The sequence below is a fragment of the Nyctereutes procyonoides genome, unplaced genomic scaffold (genome assembly GCF_905146905.1).
Source record: "Nyctereutes procyonoides isolate TBG_1078 unplaced genomic scaffold, NYPRO_anot_genome, whole genome shotgun sequence".
In the NCBI taxonomy this organism is placed as follows: Eukaryota; Metazoa; Chordata; class Mammalia; order Carnivora; family Canidae; genus Nyctereutes; species Nyctereutes procyonoides.
Window position 1 is genome coordinate 33,932,030 of NW_026575140.1, and position 21,971 is coordinate 33,954,000.

General features: G+C 57.6%; 1 protein-coding gene across 8 annotated transcripts in view; it reads right to left on the reverse strand.

Moving 5' to 3' along the window:
- LRP8 (LDL receptor related protein 8) overlaps positions 1-21,287 on the reverse strand; it is a 79,318-nt gene extending 58,031 nt beyond the window's left edge. For all 8 annotated transcript variants that reach the window (XM_055306040.1, XM_055306039.1, XM_055306038.1 and 5 more), the window contains exons 1-2: positions 21,168-21,287; positions 20,283-20,402 (exon numbers count right to left, since the gene is read on the reverse strand). In XM_055306040.1, the coding sequence (XP_055162015.1) occupies positions 20,283-20,402; positions 21,168-21,285 (238 nt within the window). In that variant the 5' untranslated portion in view covers positions 21,286-21,287. The remainder of the gene's footprint in view (positions 1-20,282; positions 20,403-21,167) is intronic.
- Positions 21,288-21,971: the final 684 nt, after the last annotated feature.

The following is a 21,971-nucleotide window of genomic DNA, read 5'->3' on the forward strand; positions in this document are numbered from 1 at the left end:
CACCATGAAAATTTGACAGCATAAAAGATGCCAAAGGCAAGAGACACTGGCCAGCAGAGCAGAATGAGCATGGCACAGCAAGTTCCAGAGCCTGAGTGCCAGTCCTGGCCCCTCCACCTTGGTTCTGTGCTTGGGCAGGCCTGGGCTTCCTCATCTGACAAAAGGGGAACAAGACCCTCTGCGCCTGCCCCCTGCAGGCCACGTGTGTACTTGCCAAAGACACCATCTCTCCCCCGTGCAGGCCCACTCTGTGATCTCCACCTCAGCCAGGAGGGTTGAGGTCTGCCCCCACTCTGCACACAGCCCAGCATGACTCACCGCCCCCAAAAGCGAGGCCTGAAGTGTGCTCAGACAGGCGTGCAGACCCTCAGGCACATGCACATGGCACGTGTACTCTCATATGAGCACACGCACATACAGAAAGGCACACCTTGCACACTGAGATGTGCCCCACACACCAAACATACCCAGACACACACGCCACACCGTGCACACACGCCACAGCACACGAACTGCACACCCACACATGCACAGGTGGCTTCACATGACATTCACACACTATAGACAAATATGCATAGATTTTCCTGCTTCTCTCACGACAGCCAGATGGTGGGATTCTCCCAGAGGGCTACCATTTAATGCTCTAATTAATTAAAAAAAATTCTAGGTACGCAGAGCCTGGGTTTGTTCCAAACGTCTCAGGCATGGCACAGCTCAAAGCCAAGGAGAGAAGCAGGTCCGAGGGGAGGACTGTGGGGCCAGGGACTCAGGAGACGCTATATCCCGCCCTGGAGGGTTGATACCTAGCCTAGCAAGGGGGGCTGGGCTCCAGGGCCATCTGCCCAGACATGAGCCTGGTCCTGGTTCCAAGACTGCCCCACGACCCGGGACAGGGACAGACTCCTTCACAACATCCCTGGCAGGGCTGTCCGGCCTCGGCAGACCAGGGGTTCGGTCCCCGAGGAGGCCACTGAGCTCCTGTCAAACTGCACGGCAGTTCTGGGGCTCAAGTCCAGATCCAAATTCCCTCTTTAGGGGCCCTACTGTGTGAGGCAGTCTGGAGGAAACCGAGCACAGAGCTCCATCGTCTGCAGCATGAGATGGATGAGGGTAAAGATAATGGGCAGGTCCGGAGGGACTTGCAATACCCTGTCCTCCCGCTTACATGCCTCCAGGGAGGGGGAGCTCACTACATGCCCCAGCAGCCTGCTCTGACTGGCCCAGAGTCCATTCTCTCCCAGTCTCCCGCTGAGCCCCAGCTGCTCTCTGGGCCACAGGGCCCAGGCGTGTCAGGCTGGCAGGAACCACGCCACACGCACCCCAGGCCTTCCCTCTGACTTTCCCGGGGGCACGTGCTTTGCTGCTGAGTGTTTGGGAAAACGCAGCAATAAATTTACCGCCTCACTTATGAGTAATTTGCTGTCAGGAGCTCTGCGTAAGCAGAGGACTGAATTAACGAGGCTTAATTAACATTAATGTTGTGACAGATCTCAACCCTAGCTGGAAATCCCCCCTCCTCGCAGCCCCGGCCCTTGCCTGCCGCTTCGGGGCTCCTGTGGGAGGTGACAGGCCCAGGGAGGGCTCTGGGAGCGGTTGATGGACGTGATGTGGGAGGAGGGGGTGCTGCCTCCTTCCTAGGATTAGGAGGGATTTGGGATCTGGGGGCTGGAAGCTCAGCCAGGAGCTTCTGCAATTCTAATTCCAAAGGAGCTTTCAGGTTAAGTCCTTCATCCTCGCCTGGTGTGGTGGCAAATATGTAGACCTCAGAGGCCGAGCCGCCAGGGCTCGAACTCGCCACTCACACACTGCGTCTCCCCACCCCTCTGAGCCTCGCCACCCCCCCAGCAGAGGGCTGGGGGTGTCAGGGGATTCACGAGGCCACCCACAGAGGGCAGACATGTTCTGGGATCTTCATCTCAGCCACTCCCTCCTGAGTGATTACTGTGCCCTGTGGTCATCACCTCATCTAATCCTCCCACAGGCCTTTGAGGAGAGGATTGCTAGAACCCCACTGTACAGACGACAGACTCGAGGCACTGAGAGGGCAGTGATAGTCCAAGGGGGTGAGCAAGCAGAGCAACCCAGTACACTCACTGGAGAGCCAGTGGGTAACTAAAGAGCCAAGGTGAGGGGTGAGCTCAGTCGGTGGGGCCATGTGGGGTGGGCACAGGGCCTGGCAGTAATGTTTGTGGAATCAGTCTATGAATGATGGAAAAAGGAGAGAAGTTGCATCCCACCAAAGGGGCCCAGGAACCTGTTTCTCCACCACTAAGACTTACTAAGCTGCCCCCTCCCCCCCCCCCCCCCGAGTGCCCAGCCAGTGACAGGCTCTGGAGAAGAGAGAAATGTGGTGGAAAGTGCATGCCCTGCTCTCAGGATCGGTACAACTGTCTACTCCTGGCATTCCCCCAGGGCACCCAGCTGAGGTCTGGCACGAGGTGGACACACTATAATTTATCATTAATGATTGCCATTATTAATATTAATGGGGAGGATAATTCCGGCCAGGACCAACATCCAGCTCCCCCCCACCTACCTGACAGCTCGGCCCAGCCACGGTAAGATCCCTGGGTGCCACCCTGCTCTCAAGGCGAGGACAGGCTCTGAGCTTCAGGTCCCAGGTCTCTCCCAAAGGACTGCCCGGTTGAAACCCTAGTGTCAAAGATCTGCCCAGAAGTAGTGTGGGGAGGAAGGTAGGGGCAGATCCACCTCCAGAGCATGGCCCCTCTTCAGACCTGCCAAGCCCCACATATTCCCAAACTCTGCCACAGAACCTGCCCACCCAGCCGCCCCTCACCTCCTTAGACATCAGCCACATGACCTCAAGCCACCTGCTACCTTCTACCTCATTCCTCTCCTCTGTTAAGACGGGGGATAAAACAGTACCTATCGAACAGGGCTGATGGGAGATCAAATGAGCTACTCTCAGGCATGGAGTAAAGGTCGATAAATGACAGCTGTGATTACTGATAACCCACAGATCAGTCATGGTGGAGACCCAGCCCTGTCCAATGCCACCAAAGAGCCAGATGAACCGGGGGGGTGTCTCTGGTCCGCAAGGCTGCTCTAAGGCAGCATGGTCAGAGCCCCCTGTGACAGGTCTGGGACCCATGAGGCCTTTCAAGGACAGAATCAGAAAGAACACTGTTTCTGGAAATAGAGCTGCCATATGAGGAAGTGAGGTCTCCACCCCAGAAGGTGTGCAAGCAAGGATCCATCCATTCACTGAACAAGCATCCACTGTACCCCTACTGTGTGTGAGGCCCTGTGTTGGGCACGGGGTGCTGGAAAAGATGGCAGTGACCTAACTCTGCCTGGGGAAACCCACACTCTATAAAGGGATGCTGAAGGTGCCAGGTCTCCCTGGAACAGGCCTGTACCACTCCTTCTTGAAGCCTAGAGAAAAATCAAGAGGCCTTGGGAAACCCCCAGGCTAAGTTCTGGCCCTGCAGACATGAGGCCAGGCCCCACCTGCTCTGAGCCCCCCATGGCCCCAAGGGCCCAAGGGCCTCCTGGTGCCCATGCTCTCCTGTCCTGGTCCACCTTGACCACAGCTCAGCCCCAGCCCCCGGAGCACCGGTCCAACCCAACACTCAGTGTTCCCTGGGGTAGGGCCTCACTGACACAGGATATGGAAAAAGAGGAGTGGCCGTCTGCATTTGGGCAGGGGCAAGGCCATGGCCATTCCCAGGCAGGTGATAGGCTCACCCCTTGCCCATTTTCCTGCCCAGCAGCTTCCATGCCCCTCGGCCACCGCAGTTCCTAGGGAGCTGGCTTCAAGGAAGCCCAGCAGCCAGACCACCAGCTGCTGCCCCCTCCCCATGCAAACCCTGGCCACAAAGCACCCTTCCCCCAGTTCTGCCCGCCTGCGGTGACAGCCTCTTGGCACCAGCTCTCCCCTTCCCTCCATCTGTCAGGAGTTGGTGCAGACAGACTGTGAGAACCACAAGAGGAAGTAGCGGCTCTGTTTGGCCCCTCCCCCTCCCCCTGCCTCCCCAGCACTCTCCCCCTACCCCTACCCCACATCCATCCTCCCGTTCCCCCCTCCTCCCCGTGTCTTCCTTTCCCTTCCATCTGTCTCCATCTTCTCCTACCGATGAAGACACTGATGAAGGGGGAGTGGGGAGAGAAGAAGGACCATCCTGCCAGTGACCCCCACTTACTTGTAACTACCACACACCACGGCCAAGACTCAGCACCCATTTGTTTTCACACCTGCACCCCGTGGGCCTATGGGCTCAGTGTCTCCCCATCCGTCCAAGTGGTGCAGTAGATCCTGTCAGGCCCACCTCCCATGGGTACCAGGAGCCCAGAGGCAACACATGGGAAGGGCCTAATAAACTGTAGAGCCTTGTGCAAGTTCTTGGTGTCCTCAGTTTCTTCCCATTTAACACAGGAAATACTCCTCTTGAGAGTGGTGAGGCCGGAATGGGACATGAACAAACAGAAACACGGCTTGAAGATTATAAATGGCAGCAGGAAGGTGAGGCTGGGTCACCAAGATGATCCTCACCATATTACTATGAGGTGAGCAGGGCCATGCTGGGGAGACCGAGGCCCAGACACAGCAGTCACAAAGCTGTGTCAGATGCAGGATCAGAACAATGGCCAAGGGCCCTGGCCCTGTCCACACCAGCACCCTGACCAGGATACTCTGAGCTCCTCCGGGCCTTCCAAGGGGCTCTACGTCTCCTTGAATTCTCCCAAATTGCGGAAGGGTCAGCTTTTTCTTTATTCTCAAGCGAGCCCTGCCCAACCGGGGCAGCAGAACCCACAAGTAATGGGGCGGCCCTGCTGCAGATATAGAGGGAGTTTGTAGGACACAGGTAGACTGGCACTTTCCGCTGTCAAACCAGGACAGCTGTGAGTCAGCCAGGATGAGTTAGTCACACTGGATGGGGTAGGCCCTGGGCCACACCAAGCTGCTGGCCAAATGCAGCCGTGGGCATTTCCCCTGAAATAGAGCAAAACCTGTGCTTACTCCTACCCAGGGAAGCTTAGCCCAAGGCCCCAGAGAACAGATGGAAAGGAAGTTTTCTGATCTAGCTGCAGTTTCAGGGCCATGTCTGACCACAGCACAGATGACCCAAGGCAAAGGGGAAGTGTCTTGGGCCCTCTACCCCTTTCAGAGCCAACGTTGCAAGAAGGGAAGCCGATTACTCGAGGTCACACATTTAGTTAGGCGGCCAACGTTCAGAAGACAGGGCCTACTTTCCATCTATGGATCCTCCCTTCTGGCACACAGAACAGGCCTTCAGGGGATGCAGGAGCTCAGACTCAAAGGCTCCACACCAGGCACTTCCCCAGGACTCATAGAGACACCCCTACCTGGCATGTGCCATGTAAGGAGTGGAAAGAGGTCGGGAGGGGCACTGGGCACGTGGACCCAGACAGAGCTCCATCCTGTCTTCCTCTTCCTCGGGCCCTGGCTGGATCCCCCTGCCCTAATTCCCAAGGCCTGTGGTCTGGTGTGAACCAGACTCATCATCAGACCCTCCCAATGCAGAGTGGTAAGGACAGAGAGAAACACAGGGATGGACAGCCCAGAGGACGGCCAGGCCCACCTGGGGCTGGAGGGAAAAACTCCCTGGAAATGGTGACTCTTGAGGTCAAGAGTTATTGGACAAGCAGAGAAGAACCATTCGAGGCAGAGGAAACCACATGTGAGAGTACGATGCCCCTGTTGACATTACTCATTTTGGGTAATGCTAGAGAATAAAGTCTTGGCATTTGGGAGGCAAGTAGATGGTGAGGTCTGGAGCTGGAGAGATGCTAGGTACATGTTAGGTCCTGAAAGGCTCTGAATGTCAGTCAAGCAAACTCGATCCTACAAGTAGATGTCACATGTCACTGCAGGATGCTGAGCAAGGATAGGACATGCTGGACAGTATTTGACGGCAGAGCAGAGAATGGATTGGAAGGGAAGAAAAGAGATTGGGTTGGCAGTGCTAGAGAGGCCCAGGAAGGCCACAGCAGGATGGGGCAAGGACTGGATTTGGCAGGTGGTAGGGGGAGGAATCTAAGGACTTAGTGACCCTTAGAAGTGAGAAAGACAGGGGTAGTGACAACTCTTTAGGTTCCTAACCAAGGCCAGAGCGGTGCCCATGCTGCCAATTGGTCTCAGGGCCAGAAGAGGCCCATCCACAGCCCCGTGCTTATGTGCTAGGCTGCAGGTCACTGTGGGCTCCGGGAACTGCTGCCTTACTTACCAGGAGACCAAGATGCCTGGAGAGGCATCACTTCACCTGTAGGTAGGGCACCTCTGTCTTCACTCTCACTTCCCTGGGAAGCAGGTCACAGTTACAGGAGGTGAATATGCAGCCTGCCAGGCCCCAAGCAGCAGCAGCCCAAGAGGGCAATGGGCCTGACCTGAGGCCTCACAGTATGTCAGTGTCATAGCTGGGAAGGGATGCTAAGCAGGCTTGGGGGTGAAAATAGGCCTCTCTCAGCAGAGGCCCCAGAAACAGAGCTGGTCATAGGATGTAGGCCTGGTCTTACTGGAAAGAAAGAGATTTTCTAACAGAAAGAGCCATCCAGGAACAGAAGAAGTGATGTGGTCAATTAGTGAGCTCCCTGTCCCTGGAGGTATTCAAGCAGAAGTTGGCCATCACCTTCTCCAACTTCCAAGGCTGCTGAATGGATTTCTGTGTTGGGATCAGGTGGGAAGGATCCTCCGGCCAAGCTCCTCCGGCCAAATGAGGCTGCCAGTGCAGCCCCAGGAGCCCAGCTCGCTCCCTCACTCACCGAGCACATAACCACCAAGGCCTGCTCTGTGCCAGACCAAGGACTACAGACACCAGGAGTGAGGGGTGGGTGGTGAAGCTGGCGCCCGGCAGGGGACAGAGGATAGAGGCTGCCCACCGTCTACACCACAGGTCTGCGCCCTCCCCCTAATGGACCCAGCACCCGTATCTTCCTGGGCACACCCGGAGCGCAGACCCCGGGCTGGACAGGGTCACACACAACGCAGCCTCCTCCCGTGCCCCGCCCTCCCAGAGGTCCCCGAGGCTCTGGACTCATTTCCTCATGAAGTCCCTGGAAGAACTCTTCCTAATGAAACTAGGACAGTAAGTTCTGGCCTGGGGCCACAGGGAAGAAGCAGGGACAAAGAAGCCTTTTTAGGGGCTCCCTGACTCCTCCCATCCCACCTGGCAGTGCAGCAGCTCAGCACAGGAGGGCGCCTGCAGGACTGGCGAGACATGGAGGCTCAGGGAAGGAGATCAGCAGAAACCTAGCAAACCTTGAGTTGTGCGCTGACCATGGCCAGGCACTGTTCTTCATGCTCTACCCACGTGAACTCACACAGTCCTCCAACCACCTTGCCCAGGTAGGCACTGAGGCCCCCGTTGTACAGTTGAGACAAAGGCTCGGAGAGATGAAGTAACTTGCCCAAGGAGACCCCGCTGGAAAGAGGTGAAGTGTGGACCTGCCCCCCAGCCATCTGGCTCAAGGCCCTGCTGTCAAGAGTCAGAGTGGAGGCTCTCACAGATGGTGCAACACTCGCAGGAGCGGTCAGAGGTAGGAGGACCTGGGAGGGGTCTTCCCGTCTGTGACCCCCACCGGTCTACCCGGCCAGCAAAGGTCTGTAGTTGGGCCCAGACCACGCCAGGGACTCTGAATGGCAAACACTGTCCAAAGGGACTGAAACTCCAGATCCAACTCTCCCTCCTTCCCTCCCAGTACAGATGGGGAGAATGAGGCCCGGGGGAGGTGGGGAATGAGGCCCAGGGGAGGGCAGAGACTCACTATCACTCAGCAAGTCAGTGACAAGGAGAGGCTGCCTAGGTCCCGGTGCAAGGGCACTGAGAGTCGGGGTGGACTGGCTCTCCGTAGGGTTCAGTGACCACACAGAGCCCTCCACTCCCAGCACAGAATCTGCAAGTGTGGATGAACATAAGGCCAGGGAGTGGGAGGGCGCGGGGCAGAGCACAGGGGCTGCGACCACACAGGCCGGCGGGCATCTGTGCCCAGGGCGGCCCAGTTCCTGGCTCTGTTTCACTGTGCACAGGCTGGGAAGTACTTATCACTCACTGTACAGAAGCCTGAGGTTCAGGTTTGAGGGACTTGGCCCAGGGCCTCCAACTAGGATGTGAAAGAACTACAGGTGAGACCGAGGTCTGGGGGGGAGGGGGGCTGGGGGCCACGCTCCTTCCCGCACCAAAAGGAGCAGTCAGGGGAAGGGAAAAGCACATCATCGCCCATGGCCCTGATACGAGGTCCATACTGACTAGCTCACGGGCATTAAAGAATTGGCCCAGGCTCAGCAAGAGAATAAACCCCCAAGAGGATACAGGGTCTGCTGATACATGGTCAGGTCTGGCTTTGTGTGTATATATGGCTTAGGCCATGTGTCCCGTGGGACAGGTTGGCTTTCACAGCCGCTGCTCTGGAACTCCTGGCCTCAGGGACCAGGGGGCAGCTCCTCGTGGCCGTGCACTTCGGGCCTGGCCATAGCAGACTCCAGCTCCTGCCAACACCCTGGCTCTCAGGGGAAAACAGAAGATTCCCAGAGAATGGCGTCTGAGAGGGATGCCCTCCTCCCAATGAGCAGAGACCCCAAGAGAAGCAGGGACCTGCCAATGTGACTCAGCAAGACCGGAGCTGGAGGGGCAGAGGTGGGCCTCTCATCCGGGCCATGGGGCGATATCAACCTCAGCCCCCTGGGTGGGGGCAGGTGAGGGCCGCAGAAAGGCTGGGGTTAGTGGGAGAGGCTGCCGCGGCGTGGTAGGGGACAGGCTGGGAACAGAGGCCGCTGGCGCCTCTCCAGCTACAAAGAATTCCCTGCCACAAACACCCAGTGGGGGGCTATAGCTTTGGCTCAGCTCCGTGGCCTTGGCGGGCGTGGGAGGAAGAACGTCACCTTGACCCTGCAGCTTTGTGTGTCCAAACTGTCACCTGCCTCCCAATGCACCGGGTCTGGGAGCGCACTCACCCTACCTGCACACATGTATGCTGGTGCACACGGCTCAGAGAGGGCTCTGAGGTGACAGGGGCTGCAGATGATAGCTTGGGGTCCAGAAAGTAGAAGAGGGAGGGGCGAGCGCCGGTCTGACTGTCCCTGGATTCGGGCCACCAGGAAAGCCCACCCTTGGCCACCAGCTATTCACCCAACCCCGATGGGGCCTTCCTGCCTCTCATCGGCTGCCAACTCTCTGATGTTAACCTGGACCCGGTGAACTAAGGCCCTTTCTGGACAACTAACAGTGCCAGGCCTGTAGTGAACCAGTTCTCCTTGGCCTCATCTGCTCAGCCAGCTACCCCAGGCCACCCGGGAAGCAGTCACCCTGGGGTCCCCCAAGTTGACGGGAGCAGAAGTGAGAGGATTCCTAGAACTTCCCAGTCTGAGAAGCTACTGTTCTCCCCAGCAGCTGATTCTCCCACCTGGCCAGCTGACCTACATCTCTCCTGCTGCCATTTGAGCAGCTTCCCCTCGTGTCTTTGGCAGAGGAGGAGGGAAGCTGCTGACCGTCCCTTGTGCTGGGCCGTTCCCTGCACAGGGATCATAGGCTCAGGAAGGGGAACAGGGATGCTCATTTTCAGGGCCAGGTGCTGAACACCGGCCTGCATGCCTCTGAGAGGGGGGCTTATTATCCCTGATTCACAGACCAAGGATCAAAGGCTCAGAATATAAGACCCACACTAGGAACCCCAGCTACCCATGGGGCTGGGGGGACCTGGCTGTTTCACTCCATTACTGCAGTGCCTCCAACCCAATCGATCTTGGGCATGAGAAGCAGGCAAAAGGGAAAGTGGCCCAAAGAACCTGGGCCTCAGGGGTGAGTTCTAGAAGTAGATCCTAAAAAGCCAGGTGCCCTCCATCTGCTTGTCTGGAATCCACCCACTGAACCAGCTCTGCTGCCACGAACGCCCCTCACCAGGCAGTAAGGAGCTCGAGGCCCATAGCCTCCCCTGCCACCCAGGCCAGGACTGGCCCTGAGCCAGTTCCAGGTAGGAGTCGCTCAGAGTGCTGGGTGCAGTGGAGGTGGAGCAAGAACTAATGGGGAAAGGGAAAGGGAAAATAAAATTCAGACAGGAAGAGACACTTGGCTAGGGTCACTCATCAAGTTACAGGCAGAGACAGCTACAACTATTACAATGCTGCAGTTGGATGGATTTCTAGAAATATCTGGAGAAGAATGAAGACTGGTTTGTTCCCTTTTGTTTTCTTTGGCGGGGGTGAGGAGTCCTTGGGGCCAGAACACGGTTGTTCTTTCTCCTGGCCTGGCTTTCGGTGCTCTTGATCTGGCTACTTTGTCTGCCCTGTGAGGCCAACATGAGCGCGCCCTGTGCTCAAGAAAGAGGAAGCTCCTGCCGGCTGCCTGCCTGGCGATACTGCCATGCTTGACAGTATCCTTCCTCGGAATCCATCCAAAAGACGAATGCGCAATGGTATATACAGTGCGAGGGCGCATATCCCAGCACCACGTCACAGGGTTGGGATGAAGCAATTGAACATATGTCAATCGATAGGAGACTCTGTCACTAAGTTATGGACAATTCCCGCGGTGCACTACTCTCTACGCCTTGGAGCGAGGATAAGAAGCTCCGTAATTGACAAGGAAAGCCACATTTGGCGTGGGGAGAAGACCGTTAGCATTAACACATCCTCATTTTTGTTAAATGAAAAAAATACACATGTTCACACACTCCAGCTCACATGCAGAGAAACACCTGGGAGGCGATGCTGCTTCCACAATCGTACAGCCAAGGGGGGCGGTCACCTTCCTCTTTCTGCTGGTGTGTTTCGTAAAATTCTAAGTATAAGATTACTTTTGCATAATCAAAATAGTTTCTTTTTTATTTTTTAAAGATCTTTTTTCTTTTTTTTTTAAATAATTTTATTTTATTTATTTTTATTTTTATTTATTTATTTATTTACGATAGTTACACAGAGAGAGAGAGAGGCAGAGACACAGGCAGAGGGAGAAGCAGGCTCCATGCACCGGGAGCCCGATGTGGGGATTCGATCCGGGGTCTCCAGGATCGCGCCCTGGGCCAAAGGCAGGCGCCAAACCACTGCGCCACCCAGGGATCCCCATTTTTTAAAGATTTTATTTATTTGAGAGAGAGAGAGACAGAGAGAGCACGAGCAGAGGGAGAGGGAGAGGCAGACTCCCCACTGAGCAGGGAGCCAGACACAGGGCTCAATCCCAGGACCCTGAGATCATGACCTGAGCCGAAGGCAGATGCTTAACTGACTGAGCCACGAGGGGCCCCCTTAATCAAAATTATTTCCATTGGAAAAATAAATAAAATCAACTGAGGCGGGCTTCAGCTTCAGCACTGCCGGCAACTAGCTTTGTGGCCCTGGGGATGCCCGGTGCCTTCCCTAAGACTCAGTTTCTACATCAGGAAAATGAGGATGATAATTAACTCCTACATCACCCTCTTCCAAGGATGGCCATGAGGCACAAACCCACAAAGGCCATATTGCGTGGTTCTCACAGGCTGAGAGGGCTGGCACTGAAATTGTCTCTGAGGCAGCAGGGGATGATCTTGGCCTCATGACCACTCCTGTGGACCTAAACTGGTAGTCCCCAGAGAGGCTTTGGGTGTCCGTCCTGCTGTGTTCCAAGCCACAGGTTTATGGAGGGTGGGAGGCGTCGTGGGAACCAGGAGCCTCCTGGCTCTGCCTCTCTGGGTGAGTCTCCCAGTCACCAGAGCACATTCTGAGGGACCTGACGCTATGCTGAGTTCTGCACCCCTAAGGCAGCCAATCTGTGGGCCTCTGGGATGGGCCCTGCCAGGGACACCGAGGTCACAGCAGGTGCAGCAGGTGGGGAGCTCACAGCCAGAGCCCCTTCCTGAGCCACTCAAGCTAAGGGGCAGTCCCTGGGGTCTGTGCCATAAGGCAGCCTGTGAAGAGTCAGACAAGCATGGCTGGGGGTTAACAGGAGCCCCAGCTCCTGCCCGAAGGCACCCAGAGGCCAGAGCCACACAGGAGGGAGCCAGTACACCCACTGGCAGCAGGGGCCAGCAAGAAGGGTGCGTGGGGCACCTGGAAAGGCCACACTGTCGCTGTTGTTCCTGGGATGTGAGAGCGTCTAGACTTCCTTTCCCTTGTGACAGCCTGCAACCAGACAGCTGCGGTCCAGTCCTACCACTGCCCGGCTGGGCTGCCCTGAGCAAGGGACCTCACTCCTTCCTTTGTGAAGTGCTGCCATGATCCCTCCCCATCCCGGCTGAGAAGGTCTTGCCCGAGAAAGCCCTCAGCGGCAAGCACACTCCTTAACTCCTGTTACAACAAACACCAGTATTTTAGAGCAGCTCCCAGCAATCCAGAAGCAGGCCCTAGCCCCTTCTCGCACAGGAGCCTGTGCCCAGCCCTGGTCCTGAAACACCTTCTTCCCTGACCCAGCAGGGCACGGAGAGGGCAGGGGCAGCAGGGAGGGGAGCGTACAGTCTCCACCCAGTCCAGCCCGGGGAACTGAAGACATCTGCTTCTGGGAATGGGCCCCTGATGACAGCTAGGGCCGATCTCTGGACACCGGGGTCCTGGTTGCAGCTTCTGGAGCCTGAGGCTGGGAAAGCTCCCAAGTTTGCAGGGTGAGCACTGAGAAGCCGGCGTGCATGTGCAAGGGAAGGAAGGAACCCTGTGTAACTGTCAGTAAGCCAGGAGCCTGAATGAGGTCCCTGTGGGATACCCAGCTCCCTTCTTGGGCCTCAAGGGCCCCCCAGCTGACCAATATCAGCTTCTCACCCTCAAAAGGAGGTGACATTTTCACAGTCATGTTTATGCCTTCGCATGCCATCCCCCAAAAGCCTCCTCTGTGCCAAGCCTTGTGCTTATCTCAAACTGCTCAGACTCTCCCAAACAGCCTGGGGTTCCTACAAGGAGTAACTGGACACAGAAAAGGTTATTAGAAAGCTGGGGAAGGCTCCGTGGAGGTGGCAGTGAGCTAGGATTTGAAGGATGGGTAGTAATCAGTAAGTGCAAAGACCCAGAACCAAGAACATGCATGGGAGGTTCAGAGAAATGAAGACCACACCTTGATGGTCTCAATGGATGCTCTTGATGACTCAGGCTCTTGAACTTTCCTGGAGGAAGCACCTTTCCACTCCTAGAGCAACTCACCTGTATTGGTGACAATCAGCTGAGTCCTCAGTTTCCCTACCTGTACAGGCAAAACAGTAATCTCCACCTCACAAGCAATAGTCAGGACAGGCCTTAGAAATTGTGGAGGGTCATACCCACGGGAGGCTGCACCCGGGGCCACCGTATGTAGAGGCTTCATGGGGTCTCCAGAGGGGAGAGGCCCCCCCCCCCAGTCCAGAAACCTGTAGCCCAGGGAGGCATTGCTGGACATCGCCGCCACTTACCCACTTTCTCTACATCCTCCGAGTCCCAGGCGTTCTGACCCCACTAGAGGAGACAAGCGCTCAGAGAGGAAGAAGTCTGAGGAAGAGTCTAGGCTCCAGAGCAGATGTGAATCCAATCCTGGCTCCACTATTTATGCCTCGTGACACTACCAAGTCACATCTCTCTGAGCCTCAGTTTTGTCATCTTTAAAATGGGAATAATAAGAAAAAGCGGTCTCTCCAGGTTGTGAGCTAATGACTGCAAACTGCCCAACGTGGTGCCAGGCATGGGTTAAGAAGTCGGGATCTGTTATGAGTAATTCCCTCTAGGGAGCTACTTCTTTTAGAATCCCTAGTGCCCAGCACAAGGTTGGCAGAGCAGACCATGTGGAAGAGAATCTGAGACCAAGGGAAGCACAAGGACATGCTGTGGGAGCTCAGGGACCAGGAAGCTGGAGGACCAGGGGTCAGGGAAGGCAATCTGGGGGAGGTGGCATGCCCACCAGGCCTCCAAAGATGGGGTGATCTGGATATGCAAGATCTGTGGGGCCCCAGGTCTGGCTTCCTGGGGGTGGAAGTGCCCCAGGCCTCTGACTACCAGCCCTGGGGCCAGGAGAGCTTCCACTTGGTTACATCCCTGAGTTGGACACAGCCAGGTCCACACACCGTCCTTCTCCCCACAGGGCATCTGCTTCACCTGCTGTTATTTCTCCAAGGAGGGAAAAGCTGTCAAGCCAACTACCAGCCGACACCTAGGGAGGACAAAGCCGACCTACTCCAAGTCTGTGGCACCTGGGTTACCTGTGGCCTGAGAAAGCCAAGGCACTCACGGAGCAGAACTCTTTTGTCCCAGGAGGGCCTGTGGGAAAACCCATGGGAGACTCAACCAGACATGGGGGCACAGTCCTTGATCTAGAAGACAGGGAAGCTTGGGGCCTGGTGGGCAGAGCCCTGGGGGGCTGTAGGTCTTCCTCCCCTTCCCAGGCACAGCCAGGAGGAAAGGAACACTGGCCAGACAGGACTGAAACCTGCTTCCGGACCAACACAGGGCCAGAGGGACGCCATCCTCTGCCTCTCCCAGGGCCCCACACCACCCATCTACTGGGACCAATCAGGCTTTTTGATTCATTTCTTCCCTCAGCCCCTCCCAGGGCACCTTCCAGCCCTTTCCAGGTCCATCTCAGTGGCCTTGGGACCACATTTGCCATGGCTGGGCAATCAGCTGCAGGAACCTTCAGATATCAGGCTAAGCAAATGGGGGCAGGGGAAGCAGGGGGGGTCTTGGGTAGCCTACAGAGCACCCTCCCCCCCCCCCCCCCCCCGCCAAGTTAGGTACCTAGAGACCTCAGTGAAGCTCCTCCCTCTGAGAATGATCATACCTATTACCATTCATTGAACACCTGCTGCTCACCAGGCACATTATCTCATTTAACCCTCACAATGTCTTTGGAAGGGAGAGACTATCATCACCCCTAACAACCAAAGGTCAAAGCTAGGATACACACACCTTGTGTGATCTTATGTGTCTGATTTAGGGCCCCATTGAGTATTTCTACATGGCTCCCTAAGTCCCTTCTCTCTCTCAACTCCTAATCTTGACCTTGAGAATAGAGGGTAGCAGGGAGGGTTTCCTGGAGGAGATAATACCTGCACTGAATCTTCTAAGATGGCAATAAGAAGGTAGACAGCTGAGGTTGCAGAAAGAGTGTCCCAGGCAGAAGGAACGACATGTGCGAAAAGGCCTGGAGGTGAGAAGCAGTAGGAAGGCTGGAGTGAGATGGAAGCTACCGTTCAGGGTTGCAGGCTTCTAGGAAGAAGCTGGGAGGGAGCAGCAACAGGGGCCAGTCACAGAGGACCCAATGCATAGGTGTCTAGGTTGACTTTCCCCTATGGGTGTGTGGAGGGCTCAGGAAGACTGTAGATGGTGGAGAAGCCTGGTCGATAGGAATTCACAGTCAGAAATAAGCCATACGGTCCATCCAACAGGATATGAAGCTGGGCGTGGGGTCGGGAGAGTGAGAACGGGGCCAAGCCCAGGCAGCACATTGAAGGCAGATGCCGCTGCAAGCTCCAGCTGGGAGCTGTGGCTGAGCTTTCATTATTTCCAGGGCCTTCCCAGCAAGCCTCGGCACTTCTGCAGCCCAGCCTTGCCCACTAATGAACCCCCAGCCATGGGAGGCTCGGTGTGCCCACTCTTTATTAAACCTGGGGTGGAGGGCTGAACAGGTGAAAGAATCTGACTGAAACAAACCTGGTCCACCTGTATCCCCCGTCCGGTCCCAAAAAGCAGCACAGAGTTCTTCCCAGAGCTGGGCCAGGGGGTGGGGGTGGCTCAGTATCATCTCAAGAAGGGGAAATGGAGGTCACAAGGACTTGCCTGAAGTCATCAGTTCATGCTTGAGACAGCACAGGTGGCATAGTTAGGGGCCTGCATGCACACCCCAGCAATTTCACTTAAAAATCCTCTAACCCTCGGGCCAGTTACTTAACCACTCTATCCCTTTGTGAAATGGTGCTAAGGCAGGTACTTTGGAGACTTGCCCCATTTTACAGAGCCAAGGAGCATGAGGCGGCGCATAGAGAACCTCGGCACAACACCTGCTCCAATGCAAGTGCTCAGCCAGCGTTCACTGTGGTGGTTGTTGTTACTCTGGGAGAAAAGGGCTGGCCAGAGACCAGAACCCCTGCCTCTGCCCCCAGACACTAAGGAGCAACAGGAAACTGAGGCCAAGGAGCCAACTGGCCTACGTGACCAGGTCCACACCCAGGGGTCCCACCCTACTTTGATGGGCTGGGCAGCCCCTGGGCTTCCTTGAACCCAGCCCTCCGGCTTCCAGCCCTTTCCTCCACTTTGAAGGTCTTTTGAGCCTGGAACCGAAGTCCTACTAGCATTTTATTTCCCCATCCTCCCAGTTTTTTTTCTTTTTCTTTTTCTTTCTTTTTTTTTTTTTATTTATGATAGGCACACAGAGAGAGAGGCAGAGACATAGGCAGAGGGAGAAGCAGGCTCCATGCACTGGGAGCCCGACATGGGATTCGATCCTGGGTTCCCAGGATCGCGCCCTGGGCCAAAGGCAGGCGCCAAACCACTGCGCCACCCAGGGATCCCTCATTCTCCCAGTTCTAAGGACATCTCCACTAAGTGCCAAGTCCCACCCACCATGGATGAAGATCAGGACTTTAGCAGGCCTTCGTTTGAGTTCCTGCTCCAGCCCTGAGAAGCTGTGTGACTTTGAGGGGGGGGGAGTCATTTCACCTCTGTGAACCCGTTTCCTCCTCCATAATATGGGGACCGTACCACTTATTTTGAAAAGGTAACCCTGGCGGGAATGGTATTAGGTATCATCTTTTAAGACTTGGATTAGCTATCTCCTCCTCCAGGAAGTCTACCTTGGCTTCCTCCACATAAAAGCTTCCTCCCTCCAGACTCTATCAGCTTTTGGTATTCTTGGGTGGCATTCTGGCCCCTTTGGGAGCTTGTTCTCATGTACCTCACGTAGACTTCAATTACAAATTGCAATGCAGGCCCAGAGAGGTACGGGTGGGGGGCGGTGTCAGGCTCTCTCACGGGGCGGAAGGGTTGGAGCACCAATGGAAGGGGTAAGATATAAGACAGAGGGATCCCTGGGTGGCGCAGCAGTTTGGCGCCTGCCTTTGGCCCAGGGCGCGATCCTGGAGACCCGGGATCGAATCCCACGTCAGGCTCCCGGTGCATGGAGCCTGCTTCTCCCTCTGCCTGTGTCTCTGCCTCTCTCTCTCTCTCTGTATGACTATCATAAATAAATTTAAAAAAATTAAAAAAAAAAAAGATATAAGACAGAGAGGCTGTTCAGGAAGGAGCCCACAGACTTGAGGGGAGGGTAGTTCAAGGAAATGCAGTTTGGGCAGGCAGCCCAGAACGGGGGTGGGGGCAGGTGGGAAACTCCCCACATGGGGAAGGAGAGGATTATGAAAGACCACTTTCAAACACGTAGCCCGACACAGCCACCCAAAGCCTTCCCACGGGTCCCGTTCTAAGGAGGTATGAACTCATCCCTTGCCTTTGCCGATCATGTCTGAAGACCTTCCACACACAAAACCTACAATGGAGGACAAGCTGCCCCATTGGGCACATGAGGAAACAAGCTCGGAACAACTAGGCCATGTAGGACTGGTAGGAGCCAGAGCCCCACCCTCTCACACCAAGCCCTCAAACTCGTCTGCTTTTGTTCAAGAACTCTGCGCAGTGACTCTCCCCCATCCACTGCAGAAGCAAAGCAGGAGGCCAGATTGGCCATGAGAACTCCCCTGGTCCCACTGGGGTCACCCAGACACCCCATGCCTTCACTCCTCCATCTGACCCTGAGCCTCACATGGAGATGAAAAACAACAGGCTCAACATGTGGAGCACAGCTTTCCAGCCCCTGGATCACGCTCTCGGGTCCTCCTGCGCCATACTCCCCACTGCAGAAGACAGTACCCCTGAGCTAGGAGACACATGGATGTCCTAACCAAGTTCTGTCGCTCTCAGCTGTGTGACCTTGGGCAAATCACTCAACGTCTCTGAGATAGCATCCCTATCTACAAAGATGACAAGACCAACCGTCACAGAACAGCTGTTACAGAGCCAGGAAGATAAGGTAAAACCAACCCAGAACTGCCATTTCCATTTCCCTGCCTCATCTGTGCCACTCCCCCTGTAAAGGGCCAACAGAACAACTCCAAGAGATGAGACTCACTATAATATTTTACCCCAGCAATGCCATTTTCATCATTTCAATAGCAGCATGGAAGAAATGGGAAGGGTTATGATTAGGCCTCTTTAAGAACTAAATTCAGGCTCCTACTTAGCAGCTCACTAACTGTGGAGCAAGTAACTTAATCTCTCAGTGCCTTGGGATCCCTGGGTGGCTCAGCGGTTAGGTGCCTGCCTTTGGCCCAGGGCGCCATCCTGGAGTCCCGGGATCGAGTGCTGCGTCAGGTTTGCGGCATGGAGCCTGCTTCTCCCTCTGCTTGTGTCTCTACCTCTCTCTCACGCTCTCTCTCTCTCTCTCTGTCTATTATGAATAAATAAATAAATAAATAAATAAATAAATAAATAAATAAATAAATAAATAAATCTCTCAGTGCCTCGGTTTCTTTCTTTTAAAAAAAAACTTTTTTTATTGGGGATCCCTGGGTGGCTCAGCGGTTCAGCGCCTGCCTTTGGCCCAGGGCATGATCCTGGAGTCCCAGAACTGAGTCCCGCATCATCAGGCTCCCTGCATGGAGCCTGCTTCTCCCTCTTCCTGTGTCTTTGCCTCTTTCTCTGTATCTCTCATGAATAAATAAATAAAATCTTTTTTTTAAGATTTTATTTATTATTCATGATAGACAGAGAGAGAGAGAGGCAGAGACACAGGCAGAGGGAGAAGCAGGCTCCATGTAGGGAGCCTGATGATGTGGGACTCAATCCCAGGACCCCGGGATGGTGACCTTAGCTGAAGGCAGACACTCAACCACTGAGCCACCCAGGCATGCCGTCAGCACCTCAGTTTCTTTAGCCTGTGAAAGAGGCCTGTTGAGAGGAGTAGAAGAGTTTATGCAAGATAAGCACTGACCACCGGGCTGACACACAGGGAACAGTCAGCATATGTTAGTCACATTACTTCCAATTACATTACTAGAACTAGTGCGAGAATCCTTAGCCCAAGTGGTCAGGTGAAGCCAGGAGGGGAAGATAGGCACAGAGCCAACTCTGGATTGCAGCTGGGAAGGCATCCTGAGGCTGACGGACAAACCCACAAAAAAAGCCTCAAGGACTCAGCAGACCACGCCTGTCCAGGTGGCCCTCTACCCCTCCTGCCCCTGTGCGGTGCAGGAGGATTTGTCCACCTGTTGCCTTCCTGCAGACCCTGCAGGGCTCCCTGACCTGGAAGGTGGGCCTGTTCTCCAAAGCGCCCCAGGGCTGGCCCGGAGCAGAGGCACTCAGTAACCATGAATATAGGACCACCTGCGTGGATTTCTAGAGTCCTGTTTTTCTGTTCCGGGGGCCACTCTCCGCCAGGGCACTGCCTGCTCACTCACTTCTGCCTGGCAAATATCCGAGACCACAAGCACCCCAAGAGGAAACCTGCAAAGCTGTAGAGCCCCAGGGTACGAGCAGCATGCTCAGCCAAGGCCGCAGCCCGGCGCGCACCACCACCAGCTGAGGGTTCCGAGCAGCCCGGGGATCCTCGGGCCTCTTCTGGACGCGGAACTCCTGCTCCCGGCTCCCTCCTTCCTGGTCCGCCCGAAGCCTCCCGCCCAGGCCGGGCAGGCAGGCTCCCCAGGGGGGCAGAGCAAACTACACCGTGACTAGGCAGAAAGGCGGCGGGAGCCAACCAGCGGCCCGGCCTCACCCGCACTTAGTGCCCCCGGGGGACGCGCGGGGGTGTGACCGGGGCGGGGCCAGGGTCGGGCCCAAGCACCCCGGCGCCCGAAAACTGCACACCCGCCCGCTCCACGATTGGCCGCTCCGGCCACGGGGGCCTATGGGGTGGTCCTCGCCTAGCCAATCAGGGGCCCCGGGGAGCCCATTCATTCACAAAAAAAAAAAAAAAAACCGAGCAGGAAAAGGAGCAAGGCGAGGCCCGGAATTGCCGAGAACTTTGAAACACCGGCGCGGTCCGCGGGGCGGACGCTGGAGTCCAGGGGGGCCGGATGGCAGGAGGCTCGACACTCGCAGGGGCTGTCGCGTCCCGGCCCACAGTCCAGGCCGGCGAGCCGGGCGCGGCGAGGGCGAGCCCTCTTCCTGGCCACACCGCCCCGGGCTCCGCCCCGAACCCCACTAGGACGCGGCGGCCGCCCGGCTTACTGGGCCACACCCAGGGCCACCCCACCCCGGGAAGGCCGCACCTGGGCAGCTTCCGGCAGTGAGGCCCACGCAGGCGGCCCCGCGGCTGCAGCCACGTGCGCGCTGGGCCTGCCGCCCCCGCCCCGCCCCGTCCCCGGCAGGTCCCCGCAGGTCCCCGCAGGCCACTCACGGCAATCGTCCTCGTCGCTGTTGTCGGAGCAGTCGTCGTCCTCGTCGCATCTCCACACGGAGGGGATGCAGCGCTCGTTCCGGCACCGGAACTGGTCCTCCTCGCACACTTTGGCCGGCCCTGCTCGAGGGAGAGGGGGCGTGAGCCGGGTCTGCGGACGGCGCAGCCGGGGCGGCGGGGAGGGGCCCCGGGGTGGGGGGCGACGACGGAGCCAGCGCCCGCCGCGGCCGCGGGCACCCTCGGTGCGGCAGGGCGGAAAGGTAACGGGATGGCGGGCTGCTCCGTGGCACCACAAGGCCAGGCGCACACAATCGGGGTCACACGACTTGGCCAGGCCCGCCCCCCTCCCCCGAGAACGCTCCCCCGCGCTCCCCCGCGCTCCCCCGAGAACGCTCCCCCGAGAACGCTCCCCCGCCCACAGCCCACAGCCAGCCCCCGGCCACGCCGCGGACGCAGCCCCAGCACGCAGCCCCTCTCCGCCGCGCAGGGGTCGCCGGAAACGCATTGTCGGCGGAGAGGTCGCCCGGCCCGGCTCCACGCCGCCGCGGGGCGCGTGCCGGGCAGATCCCGCTGCTAGAATCCCGCGGCGCCCCCGCAAGCATCCCTGGCCGCACACGCACACGCACAAACGCACAAAGTTCCCGGCCCGCCTGGCCCCCACTGGGCCCATCCCCCAGGAGCAGGTGCCAGAAGGCAGGGCCGACGCCACCAGGAGGCGTGGGGGCGGGGGGCGAGGGCACCCTAAGGATCGCTGGGTCCCGAGAAGCCATCCCACCAGGCCCGGGCTCGGGGGGCCCCCGCGCACCCGCAGCCCGCTGGCCGGCGGCCGCGCTTTGTTGGCGGCTCCGGCGGCGCGGAGCCGGGCCAGGGACCAGCCTCACGCACCTTGGCCGCCGCGCTGTGCATCCGCCGCCGCCGCGAGATGCTGGAGCCGCAGCGGCAGCAGCAGCAGCAGCACCGGCAGCGCCAGCGGCCGGAGCGCGCCCCGCTCGGGGCGGCCCATGGCGGGCCCCGGGCTCCGGCCGCCGCGCCCCGCGCACCCCGTGCGGCCGCCGCCGCCGCCGCGCCTCAGCCCGCCGAGTCCTTGCGGCGCCGGGGATGCCGCTGCCCCCGCCGCCGCCGCCGCCGCCGCCGCTGCCGCCCGCCCCGGCTCCTCGGCTGCATTTCAAGCAGGTTCCGTGACGCTCGGCGGCGGGGCGGGCTCAGGCTGGGCGCGCGGCCCCGGCCCTGGGCGGCCGCCGCCGGCGCGCGCGCCCCCTCCCGCCGCCTCCTCCCCGCCACGCTCCTCCCGCTGCTGCCGCCGCGGCCTCCTCCCTCCTGTCCTGAGTGCGGTCCCCCCTAGCCTGGCGCGGGTGACCCAGCCGCGGAGCTGGGAGCTGCAGATGCTGGGAAGAGCCAGGCGAGGTCCCCGCCGGAGAGGTAGCACACCGGCCGGGGGAAGCAGCGCTGGCTGCCTGGAGGAGGTGACAGGCTAGTAGAAGGCTGGAGGGTGCATAGGAGTAAACCTGGGTGGGAGGGGAGATGACGTTCCTTGGTGCACAGGCCTGGGCAATGTGCACACGGAGCAGAGGTGGCGGTGGTGAATAAGAGTCAGCATTCCAGGACGCCGGAGATCAGGGAGATGCTGGGGAGCTGGGCGGGACCTCTGCACCTCTGAGCTGCTACCACCCAGATACAGTGCACAGGTGT